The sequence below is a fragment of the Heterodontus francisci genome, chromosome 6 (assembly GCF_036365525.1).
Source record: "Heterodontus francisci isolate sHetFra1 chromosome 6, sHetFra1.hap1, whole genome shotgun sequence".
In the NCBI taxonomy this organism is placed as follows: domain Eukaryota; kingdom Metazoa; phylum Chordata; class Chondrichthyes; order Heterodontiformes; family Heterodontidae; genus Heterodontus; species Heterodontus francisci.
The window spans coordinates 44,547,222-44,569,095 of NC_090376.1; the positions used below are offsets into that span (position 1 = coordinate 44,547,222).

At 41.2% G+C, this 21,874-nt stretch overlaps 2 protein-coding genes across 6 annotated transcripts in view; one reads left to right on the plus strand and one right to left on the minus strand.

The window, feature by feature from the left end:
• si:ch211-140b10.6 (protein POLR1D-like) overlaps positions 1-1,136 on the minus strand; it is a 33,029-nt gene extending 31,893 nt beyond the window's left edge. The window contains exon 1 of the mRNA XM_068033556.1: positions 964-1,136. Coding sequence (XP_067889657.1) covers positions 964-989 — 26 coding nt within the window. The 5' untranslated portion in view covers positions 990-1,136. The remainder of the gene's footprint in view (positions 1-963) is intronic.
• Positions 1,137-1,531: 395 nt separating this feature from the next.
• The window catches only part of lnx2a (ligand of numb-protein X 2a), a 227,763-nt gene continuing 207,420 nt past the window's right edge, over positions 1,532-21,874 (plus strand). For all 5 annotated transcript variants that reach the window (XM_068033559.1, XM_068033562.1, XM_068033563.1 and 2 more), the window contains exon 1: positions 1,532-1,681. The gene's annotated coding sequence lies outside the window, so the exon portion shown is untranslated. The remainder of the gene's footprint in view (positions 1,682-21,874) is intronic.

Genomic DNA, 21,874 nt, shown 5'->3' on the forward strand with positions numbered 1-21,874 from the left:
CTCACCACCACCTTCTCAAGGGCAATTAGGGAAGGGCAACAACTGCTGGCCTTGCCAGTGACACCCACATCCCATGAAATAAATAAAAAACAGAATCAGGCAGTGAAATTGCAGCTCACACTCGACATGTTCCCAAGTGCGTGGACGGGTTGGCGGGACGTGACATGTTTCTTGCTGTGGTGATGCCCACAAATCTTGGACATATCACGACCCCAGCAATGCTCCTTAGTTAGTCAATGCCTGTATAACGTCAAGCTAAAAATACAGATTATTTGGACATCATATTGCTGTTTCTGGGACCTTAGATCACTGCTGAAATGAAATCAGTACTGTGCCAGTAGCTACAATACAAAGGCAACATAGGGAAGCTCTCAACCCTCAAAATTAAATGGAATATTTTCAAAGAACGTAGACTACCTGTAGTGACACTTCACATTTTTATTTGATTTTCAAAACATCAGCAGTAATTGAAAGATCATAAGCCACACAGTATACATACGCATGCAATGTTGCACAGGTGAGGCTGGTTATGTGAGTGACATGTTATGGCGTAACGTGCCAGGTTTCTGAACTCTAACACCTGCCTGGCTAACTCTGGCATTCAGCGTGAAGGCAACTTGACTTTATACAGGCACTGACTGACCAAGGTCCGCTGCTGGGGCCGTGACATGTCCAAGATCTGTGAGGTGGGCATCACCACAGCAAGAAACACGTCACACCAACCTGTCCACCCTGTATGTATATATACATACTCACATATATACACACACTTGGAACATGTCAAGCGTGCGGAGGCCTGAAACAGAGGCAACACAGAAAAGGTAATATGAAAAGCTTTAAATCGGTTTTGTTTTAAATTGGTCGTTCAGGCACACCAGATAAGAACAGCAGGCCCTGTCCCGCCGATCACCTGGAGAACCTGGTCTCTATTTGAAAGGATTGAGGACGTTTCGCATTGTTTACCTCTCGAGCTCGCCATCTTTCTCCATGACAACCCCTCGCGCCTCCAACGTCGGTTTAACCTCACCAGTTGTTCGGTTATTTTTCAAAACAGCGTCTCAATGCACGAGCACTTTCCGGTTCCAAACCGACCTAGCGCGAGCACCGCGAAAGACCAGCTTCGCCCCGCCCCTACACACAAAGTATAAGGATGGCCTATCTCATCTGCCTGATCACAGCAAAATAAAACGGTCTATAGAAACAGTTGGTTGAACCATAAGACATTAAGCGTATATCTGCGGGAAATATTCGACACTTTCTTGAGGAAATTTCTCTCTCCCTCTCCTCCACAAATCCTCCCCCTTTCATTCATACAGGCGACGTCTGAAGACAGAAAGATTTCTCCAGGCCGGGTTCGCTCCTAACTTGCTGGGGGGAAGGGGGCAGAATCTCTTGCTTTCTGCTCTCTGATTGGATTTCCCCACGTCCTTGCGTCTTCCAGGGGGCAGGAACGCGAGGTATCTCGTGTTACAATTGGACAATTCTCCTGTCAATTGGCGGATGGAGCATTTCAACCAAGCAAGTTAGTTTGACTCGTAATTTTGTGCAAATCTTAAGCATCGAGACCAAGTTTTTGGCGAAAAATCCTGTTCGGTCTCCTTGAAATATTCAGTTACTTGCACGATTCCTTATGATAATATGACATTGTATGGTCAGTGGATGCGGTTTACACCAACAGAAGGTAAAGTATATGTTAAAGAAACGGCTATATGATATTTATTATGCTGTTACTGATATCTTGACAACAGAAGAACCTTGGGAGCGTGTGAGAGAGGAAAAAGCCTGCTATTCCCACCCCTCCCAACTCAGTCTTTTTAATGTGAAATCTTCGCGCTCGGTGGAATGTTTTTCTACAGCCAGTGGTTGCGCAGGATGAAACGGTAGCCGCGGCTGCTGTGTGTGTTTCAGACTATAGGAGAGTACGGCTGATGTGACAGTTATTCGGGGAGCAGCTGGAGTCAGGAGATGTGAACAGAGCGCTTCTTGGATTGGGCGCAGAGGCTGCTTTGATGTTGACTAATTGCGTCTACACATCTCGCCGTGCTTTCAGGAGTGTCTATTATTTCTCTCAGACGGATTTCCACGTGTATAATTTTAAATCTGCCACTTCTGAGTACACTAATAAACCGCAGTATTTTGCTTTGGTATAGCTGTATAATGCGCTCATTTTTAACGACGAATTTCCATTTTCTACTATTGCTGTTGATGTCTTGTATCTTTCTCGTCAATCTGTTATTTGCTCAATTGCTCTGGTCATTTTGGCTGTCCCTGTGACAAGTATAGACCCAAGTTTTTGACCTTGCACATTTTGTAAGTAGAAGCGTTTTGCTTAGAAAATGTTCTTGCATTAGCAAAATGTAAACTTCGACTTTTTAAAAATTGACTTGTGATTTACATGCTTCCATGCAGTAGATATGTGTTTTAATGACATTTTAGCATAAAATGTTTTAAATTAATGGGGTGGCTCAAATAAGCAGATTTTTATTTTGTAGCGACCATAATCCTCATACAAATGTTTGTATTTTGTTAGCCTTTCCAAATCGTAGGGGCTGTGACTGATTTTAAAAAAAAAATACTGCCATGTTGACGAGTAGTGCGAATCATATTTTACATTTTTGAATAAAAGTAAGGTATGTTTTAGTGTATCAATTTAACCATTTATTTAATTTTGGTTTGCGTTTTGGTCGTGTATTTAGCATTGCATAATATCTGACTGCCAATCAATTTTGATTGATTTGGCATGGGTTTATTATAATTAGAAATTTTAACACCTTTGGACACCAGGGACTTTATTTAATGGGTACTTGTGAGAATAAGTTAATTTATATCTCTTTTCTGTACTTAGAATTGATTTTGTTCAGCAGTAACAAAATTAGATCAGTGAAACTCAATGTTATGTCATATCTTAGTCATGGTTTACATATGCCTAATTGGAAATCCAGATTTGGCTGCTTGCATTTCTTATTAGTAAGGAAGAAACCAGTAATAAATACCATTGTTGGATATGTGGGACCAGATTTTGCTGAAGCGAGACATCTTGCAGTGTGTCCCATTAGTTAGATTTACAATTGCACGTTTTTTAGGTTTTACATTTTTTTTGGCCACAAAGTGTGAGCTAATGATGGCGCAGTGCTGGCAACAGGGTATTTGGTACCTTGTTGAACACTGGGACAAACTGTATCTCTTTAACCAATGAGATTAACCAACTGAAATAGTGGCAGGACTGCGATGGAGGCTGAATTAGAATGGGTGAATTCAATATCAAATTGGTACACTGGATTAAGTAACAAAGGAAAATAAGAATTTTTTTTCCCAAGAAAAAAACATTTTTACAGTTTCCGAAAACAAATCACAACCTGAAGGACTGCAACTCCACACTCTTAATTGTTCACTTTCTGGGCAAAAGAAGTTGATTGGCAGTCATTAACAATTAAATCATTAAAAGAATGTTTGTTAATTGCTTTCTGTGTCAAGTTTAATGTGAGTTAATTGTCAAACACAGCAACTTGATGCAATCACGGTGGTTAAGCATGAAATGTTTTTGTAAATGTAACTGTGGAGCAGCATAAATCCGCCAGCAATTTGTGGCGATTCATAACTCATGGGGTAGCTGTTGCTCACCGCAAGTCGCTGGCTAATTTGCACTGTTTGTAGCTGTTTTTACAGAAAATATTTGGTCTCTGATCTCAATATTGGCCTTTGCATAGTCTGTAATTGTGCTTACTTTGCTGGTAAAATGCTAAGACGAAAAGCAGAGTGAGAGTTTTTTTGATCATTAAATACTAGACCTCCTTTGTTACTGAATGGTGGTGGATGTTAAGTTTAAAATCATACACACGACTGTATTAAGGCTTTTTCTACTAAAATTAGTGTGTGGCGAAATCTGCATCACTGTAGTCAAATCTGTGGCTCATCAGCAATTTGTATTGGACAACTGATAAACTGTTGTTTTCATTAGGATTGGAAAAGCTTAAACCATCCTAGGACTAATGTAGATTTATTTACCTGAAGTCCCAGACATAACTGTACACTAAACAGTTTTCTTGTCCAAATATTCTGAGCTTCTGATTAAATTTAATTGTAAAAACCCTGGAATCCCACTTAATTAAAATAGAATTTTATGCATGTAATTTGTAGTTCCTCGGAACAGTGATACATATTCTGGAATTCTATGCAATAAAACCGATTTCTTAAGCCACGAACATCTAGGACGTGGATTGATTCTGACAATCGGACAAGGCCGTTCTGGGAGGGTTGTGGCTTTGCACAATTTTTTTCATACTTGATATCTGAAGTGCATACCTTTTATGTTACTTATTCATATGGATATACATAACCAAATTATACAAAGTGCAAAACGTAAGATTATGAAATCAGCTATTTACTTGTATTTATCAAGCACTAACCACTGTAGATAGCTGGAGCTCTGTAATTGTCCATCTGTAAAAGGAAGGGCAATTGCTTTTTTTCCTGGGGTGCTGTACCTTTGACTTAGAGAATTTATTTTTTCCCACTGCCAAAAAAAAACACACACAAGCATTAGGTGGAGGAGGTGATCTGCAGTAATTTTTATGTGATGAGGTATTATGCACAATCTTTTTTGTCAAAGGCTGGTATTTTTTGTTGGCAGAAACAAATACAGAAGTTAGTGAGTATATGCATTATTCATAAGAACCCATTTAATTTGTCAATCATTATTGGTTTAGCATAGTTTATGAATGCAAAAACGTTCACATGATGTAAAACCCTTAGTCTACATTCTCTGGGCGTGTTTTCAAAGCTGCAATACAATTTTAGGGTTTCGATAAGTATTGTCTAATGGAAGATCCAGACGAAGGTATAATCTTAAAAAAGCTGTGACATTTAGGGGTGCAATCAGGAAGCACTTTTTCTACAAAGAGTAATGGAAATCTGGAACACTCTTCCAAAATGCTGCAAATGCTAAGACAACTGCAGCTTTGAAGACTAAGGTAGATAGATTTTCTTTTGTTACATAAGGGTGTCAAACTATTCTACTCTCAGTAAACTTGAGGTCATCCAAACCTCTCCTGCCCATGTCTTAACTCATATCAAGTCCTGTTTCCCTAAGTACCCCTGTGCTCGCTGACGTATGTTGGCTCCAAGTAAAGCAATGTTGATTTAAAAATTGTTACGATCGCCTGGTTCATGGTTTATATTTAATTTTGTAGAGATATAACTTAATTTGGGAATTGAATTTTTGAATTGCAAGACAAATGAAAATGCTTGGTTTGGGAAGCTGACAAACCTAAGATGGTTACAAGTCAAAGGGTGGCCCATGTTTATTTGGTAAGGTCATATTGGCAAGTGTAAAGACCCTACACAATGGGAGCCCCTCTTAAATTATTGATGGAGATGGTGTGTCTGCATCTATTGCAATTGGGGGTTCATATTATTCATATGATTTACCAGATCAAAAAAGATTTGGAGTTGGAAATATAGTTTAAATTGCTATCTGGGACTTCCACATGTACCACTGTGCTATGGCGATAGATGATTCAAGAGGTGCCAGTTGGGTTTTTGATCTGTGTGCTTACAGACACAGTCAGTCAGTTGGCTTTTGGAAGTCAGCTGGACTCCTGAGCAAAGAGGCCATCGGGAACTATGTGTTCCTGTTTTGAGTAAGGCCCGTGCTCAAGCTGGAAAGTCCAGATTCGGAAGGTGATCTGAGACAACTGAGAAACTAAAGAAATTAAAGTGAATTCCTAAGAGCTGTGGTACACTTTGGCTTGGTCCCAGGAGAGGTGAACAAACTGCCAAGATCCTGTAACAGGGGCGGCGCAGTGGTTAGCATCGCAGCCTCACAGCTCCAGGGACCCGGGTTCAATTCTGGGTACTGCCTGTACGGAGTTTGCAAGTTCTCCCTGTGACCGCGTGCGTTTTCGCCGGGTGCTCCGGTTTCCTCCCACTGCCAAAGACTTGCAGGTGATGGGTAAATTGGCTGTTGCAAATTACCCCTAGTGTAGGTAGGGAATATGGGATTACTGTAGGGTTAGTATAAATGGGTGGGTCTTGGTCGGCACAGACTTGGTGGGCCAAAGGGCCTGTTTCAGTGCTGTATCTCTTTATAAAAAAAAACATGTAGGGAAATTCTTGAGGTGGATGCAACAGTCAAATAGGAGTTTTCTGTTCAGATTTTAATTTTAAGATGTTTACAAATTGTAAGTTAGTGTTTTGCCTTGTTTAACTCTTGTCTTTGTTTAAAGCGTGAAATCTTGTAGCATAATTCTCCCAGTAATAACTGGAAATTTGACTTTCTCTTTAAAAGTTAACAGTCCCTAATGGGATCGAAACAAAATTCTCATCCTGTTTTTCAAATCTCTCCATGGCCTTGCCGCTCCCTATCTCTATAATCTCCTTCAGCCCCACAACCCTGCAAGATATCTGCACTCCTCTAATTCTGTCCTTGTGCATCCCTGATTTTGATCAGTTGCCTAGGCCCTAAGCTCTGGAATACCCTCCCTATGCCACGCCACCTCACTTTCCTCTGAGACATGTTAATTGTGTTTAATCAGGTGAGGGTGTTAATTAGGGTCTTAAATTTGAGTATATATAAGGAGACACTTACTGAAACTGGGTGAAGATTTGACAGAGGAACTGCATGTTTGTAATATTTTTACTTTGTAAAATAAATACAAGACAGAGTAAGGATTGGCTTCAGTATATTCCTTCAACAGTGGGCTTTCTGGAATGTAACATGGAGAGAATGGTTGCCTAAAGGTGAAGGTTGGATACTAAAAAACAATTTCACAAAGAAAACTAAAAGCCCAGTGACTATTTGTGGAAAACGGCAGAAAGCAAGTGTATATTGTCAGGGTATGATTACCCTCTGATGTTCTGAGTCTCAACCATATGACCAGTGGAAGAATGAAGTGGATATGTGGACACGAGTTACGTCCTTGCTAAAGAGAAAACCATGTATGGCCTTGGCGTTGTCACTTCCCACCAAAAGTAAAATCAGATGTCAAATGTGAACTGGATACTGTCGGAGGTTTGGATCTTCTGTTCGAATTCTTAGATGAGATTTACAAGTAAGATGATCTGTTAAATATCTATGAGGCATGGTTAGACTTTGATAGATTTTGGAAACAGATGGTTCTTCAATGGAGGAATATATCATGGACTTTAATAGGCTGTATAAAAGATTGAGGAAATTCAATTTGGAGATCCCTGGTTCAGTGCTAGCATTTAAATTGTTAGATTGTGCTAGGGTGTCACCTATGGACAGGCTCCTGGTTCTACTGGGGGTTTGGTTCTTGGAAAAAAAACTCCCTGTTGGATCAGATGTCTGCTGCTTAAAAAAAATTCTGGGGAAACGGTCATTTCATGCATCCTTGGTAGAACAAATGGGATATTCTACGGTGAAGGTATGAGTGAGGAGTTGCATGTTTTTATTTTTTTTACTTTGTAAAATAAATGCAAGACTGAGCAAAGATTAATCAAAGCATAATCCTTCAACAGTAAGCTTTTTGGAATGTAACAAGACATTCCTTAAAACCTACCTCTTTGACCAAGCTTTTGGTTGTCTGACCTAATATCTCTTTTTGTGGCTTGGTGTCATACTTTGTTTTATAATTGCTCGTGTAAAGTCCCTGGGATGTTTTATTAAAGGTGCTATATAAATATAAGCTCTTCTTGTAAAGGTTAAAGAGCCACTATGTTAAATGGAATTGAAGTGCATCGTCTAATGGAATAACTTACTTATTCCTATATTGCTTCCTGAGTGTTTGACATGGTTGAACATTCAATCCTCATCCAATGTCTCTCCGCTATGATCCACTTCTGTGGCACTGCCCTCACTTTCCACATTTACCTGTCCCAATGTAGCTAGCACATCATCTAAAATGGCTTCTTTTTTCTGGATCTGCACTGTCACCTTGAGTATCCTAAGGTTCTGTACTAATCCTATCCTTGGCTCTGGTATCATTCTGGGTAAATCTCAACTGTATTCCCTCCAACGCCAATATATCTGTTTAAAAAGGGAGCGAAGGATAAACCGAATAATTACAGGTCAGTCAGTTTAACCTCCGTAGTGGGTAAATTATTGGAATCTAGTCTGAGAGACAGGATAAACTGTCACTTAGAAAGGCACAGGTTAATCAAGGATAGTCAGCATGGATTTGTTAAGGGGAGATCTTGTTTGACCAACTTGATCGAATTTTTTGAAGAAGCAACAAGGAAGATAGATGAGGATAGTGCAGTTGATGTGGTCTAAATGGATTTTAGCAAGGCTTTTGACAAGGTCCCACATGGCAGACTGGTTTAAAAAAAAAAAATAGCCCATGGGATCCAGGGAAATGCAGCAAGGTGGATACAAAATTTCTCAGTGGCAGGAGACAAAGGATAATTGTTGACGGGTGTTTTAGCGACTGGAGGGCTGTTTCCGGTGGCGTTCCGCAGGGCTCAGTACTGGGCCCCCTACTTTTTGTGGTATAAAAAAGATTTGGACTTAAATGTGGGGGGCATGGTCAGGAAGTTCGCAGACGACACAAAGATTGACCGTGAGGAGGATAGCTGTCGGTTTCAGGAAGATATTGATGGTCTGGTCAGATGAGCAGAAAAGTGGCAAATGGAATTCAAACTGGAGAAGTGTAAGGTGATGCATTTGGGAAAGTCAAACAAGGCAAAGGAATACACGATTGGGAAAATACTGACAAGTGTAGAGGAAGTGAGGGACCTTGGAGTGAATGTCCACAGATCCCTGAAGGTAGCAGGACAAGTTGATAAAGGTGGTTATGAAGGCATATAGAATCCTTTCCTTTAATTAGCCGAGGTATAGAATACAAGAACAGGGAGATTATGCTGGAACTGTATAAGTCATTGGCTAGGCCACAACTTGAGTACTGTGTGCAGATCTGGTCACCTCATTACAGAAACAACATAATTGCACTGGAGAGAGTACAGAGGAAATTTATGAGGATGTTGCCAGGACTGGAAAAATGCAGCTATGAGGAAAGATTGGATAGGCTGAAGTTGTTCTCCTTGGAACAGAGAAGGCTGAGGGGAGATCTGATTGACATGTACAAAACTTTGAGGGGCCTGGATAGAGTGGAGGTGAAGGGTTTATTCACCTTTAACAGAGAGGTCAGTGATGAGGGGGCATAGATTTAAAGTGATTGGTAGAAAGATTAGAGGGGAGATGAGGAAAAACTTTTTCATCCAGAGGGTGCTGGGGGTCTGGAACTCACTGCCTGAGAGGCTAGTTGAGGTAGAAACTCTCAACTCATTCAAAAGGAACACAGTAATACAGGTGGAGTCTGAGCAAGTTTCTGTATAACTGCAGCATCAGTTTTGAATTGTAACTCCCTGGAGATAAAAGCCAACGTTCAACTAACCTTTTTTTAAAAAATAAAAGCAAAATATTGCAGATGCTGGAAATCTGAAATAAAAACAGAAAGTGCTAGAAATACTCAGCAGGTCAGGCAGCATCTGTGGAGAGAGAAGCCGAGTTAACGTTTCAGGTCTGTGACCTTTTATCAGAACTGGCTAAGGTTAGAAAAGAATTAGGTTTTGGGTGGTGTGGGGTGGTGCGGGGTGGTGGCTGGTGAGGAAGAGAACCAAAGGGAAGGTGTGTGATAGGGCAGAGGGAAGGAGATGTCTTTGACATCTGTCAATTAATCTCTCCTGCTCTCTGTCCTATTACACACCTTCCCTTTTGTCCTTCTTTCTCCTCTTTTCCCCCCCCCCCCCCAACAACTCTCAAAGACTGTTACATTGCTAACCTTTGCCAGTTCTGATGAAAGATCAAAGACCTGTTTTCTCCCTGTACACAGATGCTGCCAGACCTGCCGAGTATTTCGGCACTTTCTGCTCTCATTTCAGAGTTCCAGCATCCACAGTATTTTGCTCTTAACCTCTGTTTGCTCTCTCTCCCACAATGCATGGAATTCACAATCCTTCCCACTACTGTCTTGCTTGTCTTTGCCTGTAACTTTCTCAAACCCAAATATAGCTTTGCACACCTTCTTTGTCTGGCTTTGGCCTACTCTGTGTTACTCTTCCTTCCTCTACTTCATCTTCACTAGCAGTCTTCAAGTCTTTCCTGAAATACTTCCGGCTTACTATCTCTTCCCATCTTCAACCTTCAAAGGCCTCCTCAAAACTTGCTTCTTTACCATACCTTCAGTCACATTCCCTAATTTTCTCCTCCTGTCTGCTTTTGACACTTATGAAGTGCATTTTATTTTATTAAAGGTGCTGGTTAAATGCATATTGTTGACTAAATTGCACATTGAGTTAATAGACTATCCCTTCAATTCTAGGATACAGATCCACTCAGACTGAGAGTCTCCTCTGCCTGTTTGTTGTAAGGATCCTCCACAAAATGGGCTTGGGGCAGACTCACTCTTTTCATGAGTAGGGATGGGCCCACAGCACAATACTGGTACCCCACATTTGGCACAAAGATCAATTTGACAATTTTTCTTAAAAGAGGCTACCTGCATCCCTCTTAGCCTGAAGTTAATAAAGCCACACTAAGATGAGTTTAACTTTTCTTTTAAGGCGAGAGTAAAGATACATTACATCATGGCAATAACGGTGACTATTTTAAACATTGAAATCGAGTGGGAGTGTGCATAAAAGTTCATTACTATTAGTTATTATTCCACAAAACTTCATGATCAGGCCTTTCTGTTTCTGACAGGTATAATAAGGATTAACAGACTAAATAATGAACAGGCTTTTATCCACTGCTGCTTTATGGGACCATACTATGAAATTGTGTAATTGTACTCTACATGGTTTGACAGTCTCTTTCAATCAAGATTTGGAATTCAGTACAATTGAGACAGTACATCTAATGGAGAGAAAGGTGCTGCTACAATCAAGTATTCAAACATTTGTTAATGCTTCAATTATCAGCAACTCGTCCAAACCGTCAGCAAAACACCATCTACTGATGGTCGCATCTTTCTTCTGAATTTTCCAAATGACACGAGGACTGAATTGAAGCAATAAAAATGTTCACCGTTGTGGTCACTGACGATAGCATCCAGCTGGTCAGCTGTCTGACCGGAAAAAAATAATTTATTCGATTTGGAATTGATTTTTTTCCCCCCACAGCACCTGAAATTATTCAGAAAAACATCAGTTGCCCTTTCTTTAATTGGCTTTTCATAGATATCTTGAAAGGAATGCGAAGGCAGTGTTTGATTGTGTGACAGGTCGAATTGGAACAATGTTAGGTAGAGTTGCTATTTTGGTCTGGCATCCAGTCAACATCAGGACTGCATATAGCTCAGAACTAATAGACCATACCTCATTGTACAGAGCACCACCTGCTGTTTCAAGCAGCTAGGTACTAGTATTGGCTCACATTCACTTAGGTTATCAAAGATGGTTTGCAGCATTGAGTGAAGAATAGAAATGTTTTGATACATGGGGACAGTCATGCAACTAAAGGGACAGGAAAACTTATTGCCATGGTAATATGCAATATAAAAAGCCACTGTCTCAGCTTGCATGAAGTAAAAGTTTAAAGTTCTTTTCTAAACTGCATGGTTCTCAGACAGGGTACAGTGAATGTTGGGGGATAGTGGTCTAATATTGGGTTCATCCTCCATTACTTTTTATCTAGAAGCACAGAATCACATCTCTATGAATGAGGTGCAGTTGTTGAATTAGCTTTTCTGAAAACTAATCTGGAATCCAAGCTCTGCTGCCAACTTGCATTGAAGTGCAACAACCCAAACAGCCAAGTTAAGTTTTTGCACAATATCTCTTTCAAAAGCTGGCATCCAGAAAAGCTACAGGTCTGAATGACATATGCACTTGTATTCTTAAAGCCCTAATGAGGGAACAGCCTCTTCCAAAGGTCAACAAATTCAGTTATGTTCTATTTAGATGGCAGGCAGAAAGCATCTTGTTTAAGCACAGGCTAAGATAGAAGTAGTTCTAATAACTATATATGTCTTGATCTTCACTGCCAGTCATTTCAAAATTCATGGAAACCTTTTTCCAACATCATTTTTCGGCCAGCACCGACATGATGGGCCAAGTGGCCTCTTTCTGTGCCCTAAACTTGCTATGATTCTATTCTGTAACATTGCAATCACAATAGTGCCATCTAGTAAATAATGTGGCTTGGAGGAAAAATGTCAGTTTCTTTATCCAAAGATGTTGCTTTCATTTCATGATGCTCATTCAGTTCCTTTTAAGTAGTGTCCAGTCTATTTGGGTAACAGGTGACCATTAAATGTGGGGTAGGGGGAAGTGGTGGGCAGAGTGACAGGAATTGAAAGCTTATCCCTCATTATTGTAGGTAGTAAGTAATACAGCTATTCAAAGTTTCTGTTTGGTGTTTGAATGTTACAGTCCTGTTTGGCAGGCCATAGAGAAAATCATTCTGCTGCTGAGCCCTCTAATATCAAGTGTTGGAGACTGAATTAGGGTAGCATACTCCATGTCAAAGTCAACTCTCTGCATGTTGGATGGATAAGCCTGGACTGGGATGTCAGTCCTCCTGTAAGACCTTGACTGGAGCAGCATTATATAAGTTTCTTGTGCGTAAATTGTATTTTCATGCTAATGCCAGTATGTGACTGCACCTGAACTGTATCAATCGAAAAATCTGCATTGAATAACAGCAGTGAAGTTTCATAAACTATTTGCTGTTTTTGTGGACCTGTCTTCTGGACAATGTAATTGAAAAGCACTTCTATCCTTTTTGTAAAGAACTAAGTATAACTTGCTGAACCAGGGTTGTAGAAACATATGTGGACTTAATTTTTAGAAGTTGTTTGTGTTCCCCACTTGGAGATCAAACAATATGCACTCTTAATAGTTTCCTCTTGGCATACAGCCTTCCTATCACACAAACTAAGCGAAAAGAAACTTTGCAAGAGCTGATGACATGTTGGTTTGGAATACTATCTGTTTATTTCTGGAGCCACATAGTAATTCATTCTGGATTGAAGGAATGAAAATACCTTTCCATGGCTTTAGAAATATTTAAAATTATTTTAGAACATCTTGACCTGTTGCTGAGCATGTTTCGTCTACAGCATAGAACTGTCAAAATTCTGCACAAATTCAGCCTTGCTCGGACCAAGTTGATGTGTAAGATATGTAAAAAAGAAAATTGTAGACCAGGTAGCTTGCGATTGTATAAATTTCTGGGGGGGTATATTAGGAAGGATGCAAGCGTCCTTGAGAGGGCCAGGATTTACCAGAATGGTTCCAGGAGGTATTTTAGCTACAAGGTTTAGGTTAGAGAAGCTGGGGTAATTCTCCTTGGAGCAAAGGAGATTGAGGGAGATTTGATAGAGTTGTACAAGATTATGACGGGTATAGCTAAATTAGTCAAAGAAAAGCTGTTCCCATTAGCTGATGGTACAAGGACTAGGGAACACAGATTTAAGGTTTTGGGCAAAAGGTGGGGTGGGGGGGTGGGGCAGCTGTCAGCATTTATACGACTTGGAACTCGCTGCCTATGAGGGTGTTGGAAACGAAGATGATTGATTTCAAAAGAAAATTGGATGGACACTTGAAGGAAATAAACTTGCAGGGCTATGGGGATAGAGCTGGACACTGGAACAGATTGGATTGCTCCACAAAGAGTTGGCATGGACTCGATAGGCTGAATGGCCTCCTGTGCCATAAATGACTGACTGACTATACGGGATGGATTTTCAAAAGGCTGCAGGTCGGGTCCCAGTTTGGGTGGGATATCGAAATTACCGTCCCGGAAGTCGGTCTCGGAATCCCAACGCTTCTGGGGCAGTTTTAAATTTTCAAAGGGCCAGCAGGGAGGGAACAGGAAATGCTCTCGCTGCCAATTAACAGCTTCTTAAGCTCCTTTCTGCAGTTGTGGTCAGAATTTCCAATCTTTAATTTGGTGAACCCGAACGGTCTGATGAAAATGCACAGTAGTCGGGTTTGCTGTGGGGTCATTAGAAACTTTCACTTAACTTTAGTTTAAGAAGACCTTTCTTGGACCTACTTGCGCCGGTTCAAGTGCTCTACCATCATCTAGCCTGCATGGCCACTTTCATCCTCGGGGATGCTGCTGGTGCTCTGAGGGACTGTCTGCTCTGAACCGCAAGGCAGCAGTAGCCCTCAACATGGCCCCTGTTTGCCTTTGCTGCTGGCGCCAGGCAGGCAGCTCCTGCTTCCTTGAGGTGCAGTGGCTCTCATTGGGCATCAAACTCACTTCCTGTGCCCATTTAGGGATTTCCGTTCGCAGCTCAGACTTGGACTTGGGACCTGGGGTGGCGGGTTCCTGACCCCACCATCACCCCCACTTTTAAAAATGCAGCCTTATGACTCTATTGGAAGGAGATTCACTTTGCATTTGACCTATGAGTACTCTACTTAGGAATGTTTGATGCTAGCACTAGGGCACAATATAGAGAACATTCAATACTTATATCAGTCGCACAGAATTATATAACCATCCTCACCTGATGGCTAAACAATGAAATCGCATTATACTTGTACAACTTCCACGAACAATACTTTCATTTTTTCTGCTTACAGTTTATGTTGCGGTTGGCCTGTCAATCAGTTGTTAAATTGCTATTGCAATATCAGTACGCGGCCAAATAGATGCTGAAATGCAAATGTATTGTTCTATTTGCTATACATTTATAGCAGCCAGTAATTCAGTAACTTGCACTGTAGTTGAATGTACTACAGAAATTTTGCTGGTTAAAGTTTTTTTTAAATACAGTCTTAAAATAAAATACAGACTACTACTCAGTATTTTTATACTGCGAAATACCAAATTATGAAATATTCTTAAAAGAATGTTTTGACCTCAGTTGGATCTTGGAATTTAATTGCACAATCTCTTTGAATATGTTGTATCAAAGTACCATAACTTTGTTGATGCATCAATTTTGTGGTTCGTCTGTGATTTGGAATTAGTCACAAAATTTGTTTCCAGTCTGCATAGTAAGGTGTGAAGCGAGAAATGTATTGATTAAAGGACTTTTTATTAAAATAAGAATTGAAGCGCACTAGTCCCAAAATATTCCCTCCATTATTAATAATCTGTTTAGCTTATTGATAGGCATGATTGTTGGACATTTTTTATTTCCTGTTTAGCGGTCTGCCAAAATGTCTCAACTTGCATTGGAACTGAAGGATCTGCAGCAATTTTTATTGTAATTGATGAATAGAACAGAATTGTATGGGCATAGTATATAACTTGGAAAGAATGAATGCTAAAATTAATGGATAAGGAGGATTGGAAGATTTGTGTGTAAAAGTGGTTTCATTGTGAGAAACATAGTTGAACAAATGGAAATAATGATTAAGGGACTGAAACAGAAATGCGGTAGGAGTGTCTCTATCTTGGTTGCATCTTGATTTTCTGAAATTTATCAACATGATTATAAATTTGAACATTCTGACGCATTCTTTGATGTATTTTATCTAAATGATCTTCATGTATTAATTAAAAGCAATATAATAATTTGCTGCCTGGGGCAAACGAGACGTGGAGGGTTGTTGCAAATGTGGTGTAATGACTTTGTTCTCTTTACTGTCAAAATTTTATAGAGGCAAGATCTGATTGTAAATTATTCAGTGTCCGAGTTAAATGTGCAATTATTTTTTTCTTTATCCCCTCAAATGTATTTTGTGTAAGGGTGTGCAAGTACATGGTCCATGCTTTTTTTGTTTGTGATAGCTGTGCCTTTTTAACAGAGGAATGTAGGGGCAAATTCATTGCTTCCATGCTCCCAACAGGGAGCTGCACTCCAGGGGAGAGTGGTTTAGAGAATATTGTAGTCCTATCTCTGATTCACATACCCTTCAAGTGCAGCTTTCCCATGGCAACCACTGAATTTAACCAGTAATTTCTACAGGTTGTCTCACACCAGTGCAGTGATGAAAATCATAAATATAAGAAAAAGCTGTTGTAAATATGTGGGTATATTTGGTTCTGGTATAACATTTTTTATTTTGAGAGTGAGGTAAGCCATTATCTCTACTACCCTGTTGCTTGGGCCTCCCTATGTGAGGGCAGGTAGGCAATCTACTTCTGCCAATGCTACTCTGAAGTTAGACCCATGAAGCTGAGAACAATCAGGCCAAGATGATCCTTTTTTTAAAAAAAAATTTCTCATGGCTAGGTGGCTCCTTGTAGGTTTGCAAATGAGATCAGATGCTTAGCATGTGGCAGTTATGAAAGCAAACCTGTACCCTTTTCACTGATACAGCATACTATAACTCTGCATTACCTATCAAGCTTGAAATTTTAATCTTTATAAACATTTAATTTTGTGCTATACAGTAATCCCATTCATAATGTTAAGGAGTAAAGATTTATAACTAGGAAATCTAATGGGTTTGTGTTAATAATTGGTATACTGAACAGTTATTAGCTGTCACAGGAATAGAATTACAGGTAGATATGTAAAGGTAAGGGGAATCCAGAAAACAGGAAATAGATTTATAATTAGGTTTGAAACTAAAGAATTAAAATCAAAGATAAAGTTCTTGGCTGCAAAAAAGGCAATTGTAATGAAATGAAAAGGTAACTAGCCCAGATAAGCTCAAGAGAAATTGGTAAGTGAGGCAGTACACAAATAAAAGTTCAAATAGATAATTAGTGCAGATTAGACATACTCCCACAAGGAGTTTTTTTGGATGCATAGAGAAACTAAAATTTTAAAAAGGACTTAAAAAAAGGCTCATGTGAAATCTAGGGCTGATAATACAAGAAAGAATCAAGCTGAATATAGAAACTACAGAAAGGAAGTAAAAGAAAAAATAGGTAACGAAAAATAATAAAGGATTTTATAAACCTATCTGGGATTGTGGGATTATCTTTGAGGAGAGATTGAGGAAACTAGGTCTTTATTCTCTGGAGTTTCGAAGAGTGAGAGGTGATCTCATTGAAACTTACAAAATTCTTACAGGGTGGATGTAGATAGGATGTTTCCCCTAGTTGGTGAGTCTAGGACCAGGGGACATGGCCTCAAAATAAGAGGCCATTTAAGACTCCGATGAGGAGGAATTTCTTTACTCAGGGTGGTAAATCTTTGGAATTCTCTACCCCAGAGGGCTGTGGAAGCTCAATCATTGAGCATGTTCAAGACAGAAATCGATGGATATCTGGATACTAGTGACATCAAGAGATATAGGGAAAGCTTGGGAAGGTGGCGTTAATCAACCATGATCTAATTGAATGGCAGAGCAGGCTTGATGGGCTGAATGGCCTGCTCCTGTGTTCTTAAAGATGCAAAAGGAAATCTTGTGGAGCATGAAGGAATGGTAGAGATTTTAACTGAACACATTTGCTTCGGTTTTTATGTGTGTATGGAAGTGGGAATGAAAGGATATAAAAGGAGTGGAGAAATTAGACTAGATAAGGAAGTAGGACTGTAAACATGGTGTAACTCTGGAAAAGACACATGGCTCTCAAGCAAGCATCCTCGAATTTTAAAATCAGTCAGGGAGGTAATATTGGAAATTCTGTCTAGAATCTTAAAGCATTCTTAGATATGTAAGTTGTGCTTCAGCACTGGATGGTGCCAGTCTAACGATGCTGTTTCAAAAAAGGGAGAAGAAATAAACCAGGTACATCAAAACCAATCATTCCAACATTTGTAGTGGGTAAGCTTATTAGAGTCCATAATAGGAACATAGGAACAGAAGTAGGCCATTTAGCCCCTCTAGCCTGTTCCACCATTCAATGAGATCATGGCTGATCTGTGACCCAACTCCATATTTCTGTCTTTGCCCCATATCCCTTAATACCTGGGCGGCACAGTGGCGCAGTGGTTAGCACTGCAGCCTCACAGCTCCAGGGACCCGGGTTCGATTCTGGGTACTGCCTGTGCGGAGTTTGCAAGTTCTCCCTGTGTCTGCGTGGGTTTCCTCCGGGTGCTCCGGTTTCCTCCCACATGCCAAAGACTTGCAGGTTGATAGGTTAATTGGCCATTATAAATTGTCACTAGTATAGGTAGGTGGTGGGGAAATATAGGGACAGGTGGGGATGTTTGGTAGGAATATGGGATTAGTGTAGGATTAGTATAAATGGGTGGTTGATGGTCGGCACAGACTCGGTGGGCCGAAGGGCCTGTTTCAGTGCTGTATCTCTTTAAAAAAAAAACTAACAAAAATCTATCTATCTCAGTTTTAAAATTAACAATTGATCTGGCATTAATCGTGGTTTGCAGAAGAGTATTCCAAACTTCTACCACTGTTTGCATGAAAAGTTTGGTTCTAAGTTTAGACTGTTCACCCTACCCTAGACTCCCCAACTAGTGGAGGTAGTTTCTCCCAATCTAACCTAGTATCTTCAAAACTCAATCAAATCACCCTTAAACCTTTCTAAATTCAAGGGAATGCAGCCCTAGTTTGTGTAACCTTCTATAGCTCAACCCTTGGAGTTCAGGTATCATTCAAGTAAGTCTACACTGCTATGCCTCCAAGGCCTGTATATCATCCATCAGGTGTGGTGCCCAGAACTGCTCACAGTGCTCCAGGTGTGATCTAACCAGGGCTTTGTACAAGCTGAGGCAATGACTTCTACCCACTTGTGGTCTAGTTCTCCAACTATAAAGGCTATAATTCCATTAGCCTTTTTGATTTTATTTTTGTACCTGTTCATGACATTTTAAAGATCTGTGTACCTGGACCCCAAGTCTCTTTGGACTCCCACTGTTTCTAACTTTTGACCATTTAGAAAGTACCCTGTTCTGTTTTTTTTAGGTCCAAAGTGGATGATCCACATTTGCCTACATTGAAATCCATTTGCCACAGTTTTGCCTATTCACTTAATCTAACAATATCTCTTTGTAGATGAAGTGTAAAATTATACAGTTTTTTTTCCAAAAATATACTTTATTCATAAAAATGTGTTTAAAAATTACAAAATAGTTCAGAACAGTTCAAATTTGACATTTCGGAAAGTACAATAGCAATCAGATTTCTTCAATACAGAACATGAGTTTAGATTAGATTAGATTAGAGATACAGCACTGAAACAGGCCCTTCGGCCCACCGAGTCTGTGCCGAACATCAACCACCCATTTATACTAATCCTACGCTAATCCCATATTCGTACCAAACATCCCCACCTGTCCCTATATTTCCCTACCACCTACCTATACTAGTGACAATTTATAATGGCCAATTTACCTATCAACCTGCAAGTCTTTTGGCTTGTGGGAGGAAACCGGAGCACCCGGAGAAAACCCACGCAGACACAGGGAGAACTTGCAAACTCCACACAGGCAGTACCCGGAATCGAACCCGGGTCCCTGGAGCTGTGAGGCTGCGGTGCTAACCACTGCGCCACTGTGCCTCACAACTCTTTCCTTTCCACTTTATATGCAATGTACATCTGCATTACACTGCAAAAACATATTTGGTGCATACAGCCCAAGAGGTTTTACACAGATTCCAGCTCGGTATACTATGGCGGAGGTCTTTGCACAATGGTCTTTCCCCAGTAAGCCTTTGCAGTGGCTGCCCCAAGCTTTAGTGCATCCCTCAGCACGTAGTCCTGGACCTTGGAATGTACCAGTCTGCAACGCTCGGTCGTGGACAAGTCTTTGCACTGGAAGACCAGCAAGTTTCAGGCAGACCAAAGTGTCTTTCACCGAGTTGATGGTCATCCAGCAGTTGTTGATTATTTCGGTGTGCGTCCCTGTGAACAGCCCATAGAGCACTGAGTCCTGTGTAACAGAGCTGCTGTGGATGAACCTCAACAAAAACCACTGCATCTCTTTCCAGATCTGCTTTGCAAAGGCACATTCCAGAAGGAGGTGGGCGACGGTCTCTTCCCCACCTCAAGGACAGCGTGCAGAGGCGGTGAGACTCCGGGCATGCAGGAAGGATTTGACGAGGAAGGCTCTTCTCACCACCAGCCAAGCTACATCTTGGTGCTTGTTTGAAAGTTCTGGCGATGAGGCATTCTGCGAAATGACTTTAGCAGTCTGCTCAGGGAAGCATCTGACTGGATCCACCATCTCCTTTTCTCGTAGGGTCTTGAGGACATTCTGTGCAGACCACTGCCTGATGAATTGGTGGTCAAATCTGTTTTTCCACACAAACTTTTCCACGAAGGATAGGTGGTATGGCACGGTCCAACTGAATGGAGTGTTCCGCTATGGCTTTCTATCCTATCATCTAAGTTAATGAATACAGTGAATAATTGAGGGGCAACACTAGTCACATCCTATCTGAGAGTCTGTCCATTAGCCTACTCTCTGTCTGCTTCCACTCAGCCAATTTCCTAACCAGGTCAATAATTTGCCTTCAGTATCATGAGCTTCAACTTTGGCTAACAGTCTCCTATGAGGAATTTTATATCGTGCCTTCTGGAAGTCCATATAAATAATATGCATAGATATTCCCCTGTCACTTCTAGTCACCTTTTAAAAAAAAATCTAAGATTCATCAGGTATGATCTACCCTTTACAAATCCATGCTGCTCTCTCTGATCAGCTGAAAATTTTCCAGGTGTTCAGTCACGCTGTCTTTAATTGTCGAATTCAACAATTTCCGGACAACGGATGTTAGGCTGTCTACATACGAACATACAAATTAGAAGCAGGAGTAGGTCATTCGGCCCCTTGCACTTGCTCTGCCATTTGGTAAGATCATTGCTGTTCTGATTGTAGCTTCAACTCTGCTTTCCTGCCTCCTGCTATAACCTTTTGACTCATCTATCAATCAAGAATCTATTTAACTCCGCCTTAAAAATCTTCAATGACCCTGCCTCCATGGGTCTCTGGGGAAGAGAATTGCACAGACTAACAACTTCCTGAGAGAAAATTTCTCCTCATCTCTTTCTTAAATGGGAGACCCCTTTATTAAACTGTGTACTCTGTGTACTCATGGCATGCGCCATGGAGAGGTCACTCCATAGTTGCCTCACAGCGACTGAAACAACACGGAAGGCAGCAGTTACGGGTTATAAGTCCAGATAAATTGGCGTAGAAACTGGGCGCCACGGGTTGCCTTTGTCGGTGGGAGAGGTCATTGCACCTCACTGGACAGCTACCGCCCGCCTCAAACCGGGCAGCCCCCGGTCAATAAGGTTCTGTCCCGCCACAGTCTGCCTGCTTCAATGGGTGCTTGGAGCTCAGGGTCATTGCCCGAAAGGTGGACTGATACACCGCACCAAACAACATGAAAAATGGAAAGAAGGTACCAGCCCTTCGCTTTGCAAGCTGGAACGTCAGAACTATGTGTCCTGGCCTGTCGGAAGACCTTACACAAATCAACGATTCTCGGAAGACCGCCATCATTAATAACGAGCTCAGTAGACTCAATGTGGACATTGCAGCACTTCAGGAGACTCGCCTCCCCGCGAGTGGCTCTCTAGCAGAACAAGACTACACCTTCTTCTGGCAGGGCAGGGATCCTGAAGAACCAAGACAGCATGGAGTGGGCTTCGCCATCAGAAACTCCTTGCTCAGCATGATAGAGCCTCCCTCAAATGGCTCGGAACGCATACTGTCCATCCGACTGCTCACCACCTCTGGTCCAGTACACCTACTCAGCATCTATGCTCCAACACTCTGCTCCGCACCTGAAGCTAAAGACCAGTTCTATGAACAACTCCATAACATCATTAGCAGCATCCCCAACACCGAACACCTATTCCTGCTGGGGGACTTTAATGCCAGGGTTGGGGCCGACCATGACTCATGGCCCTCCTGCCTTGGGCGCTATGGCGTTGGAAGGATGAATGAGAACGGGCAGAGACTGCTTGAGTTGTGTACCTATCATAACCTCTGCATCACCAACTCGTTCTTTCACACTAAACCCTGTCACCAGGTTTCATGGAGGCACCCAAGATCACGTCGTTGGCACCAGCTAGACCTCATTGTCACAAGGCGAGCCGCCTTAAACAGTGTTCAAATCACACGCAGCTTCCACAGTGCGGACT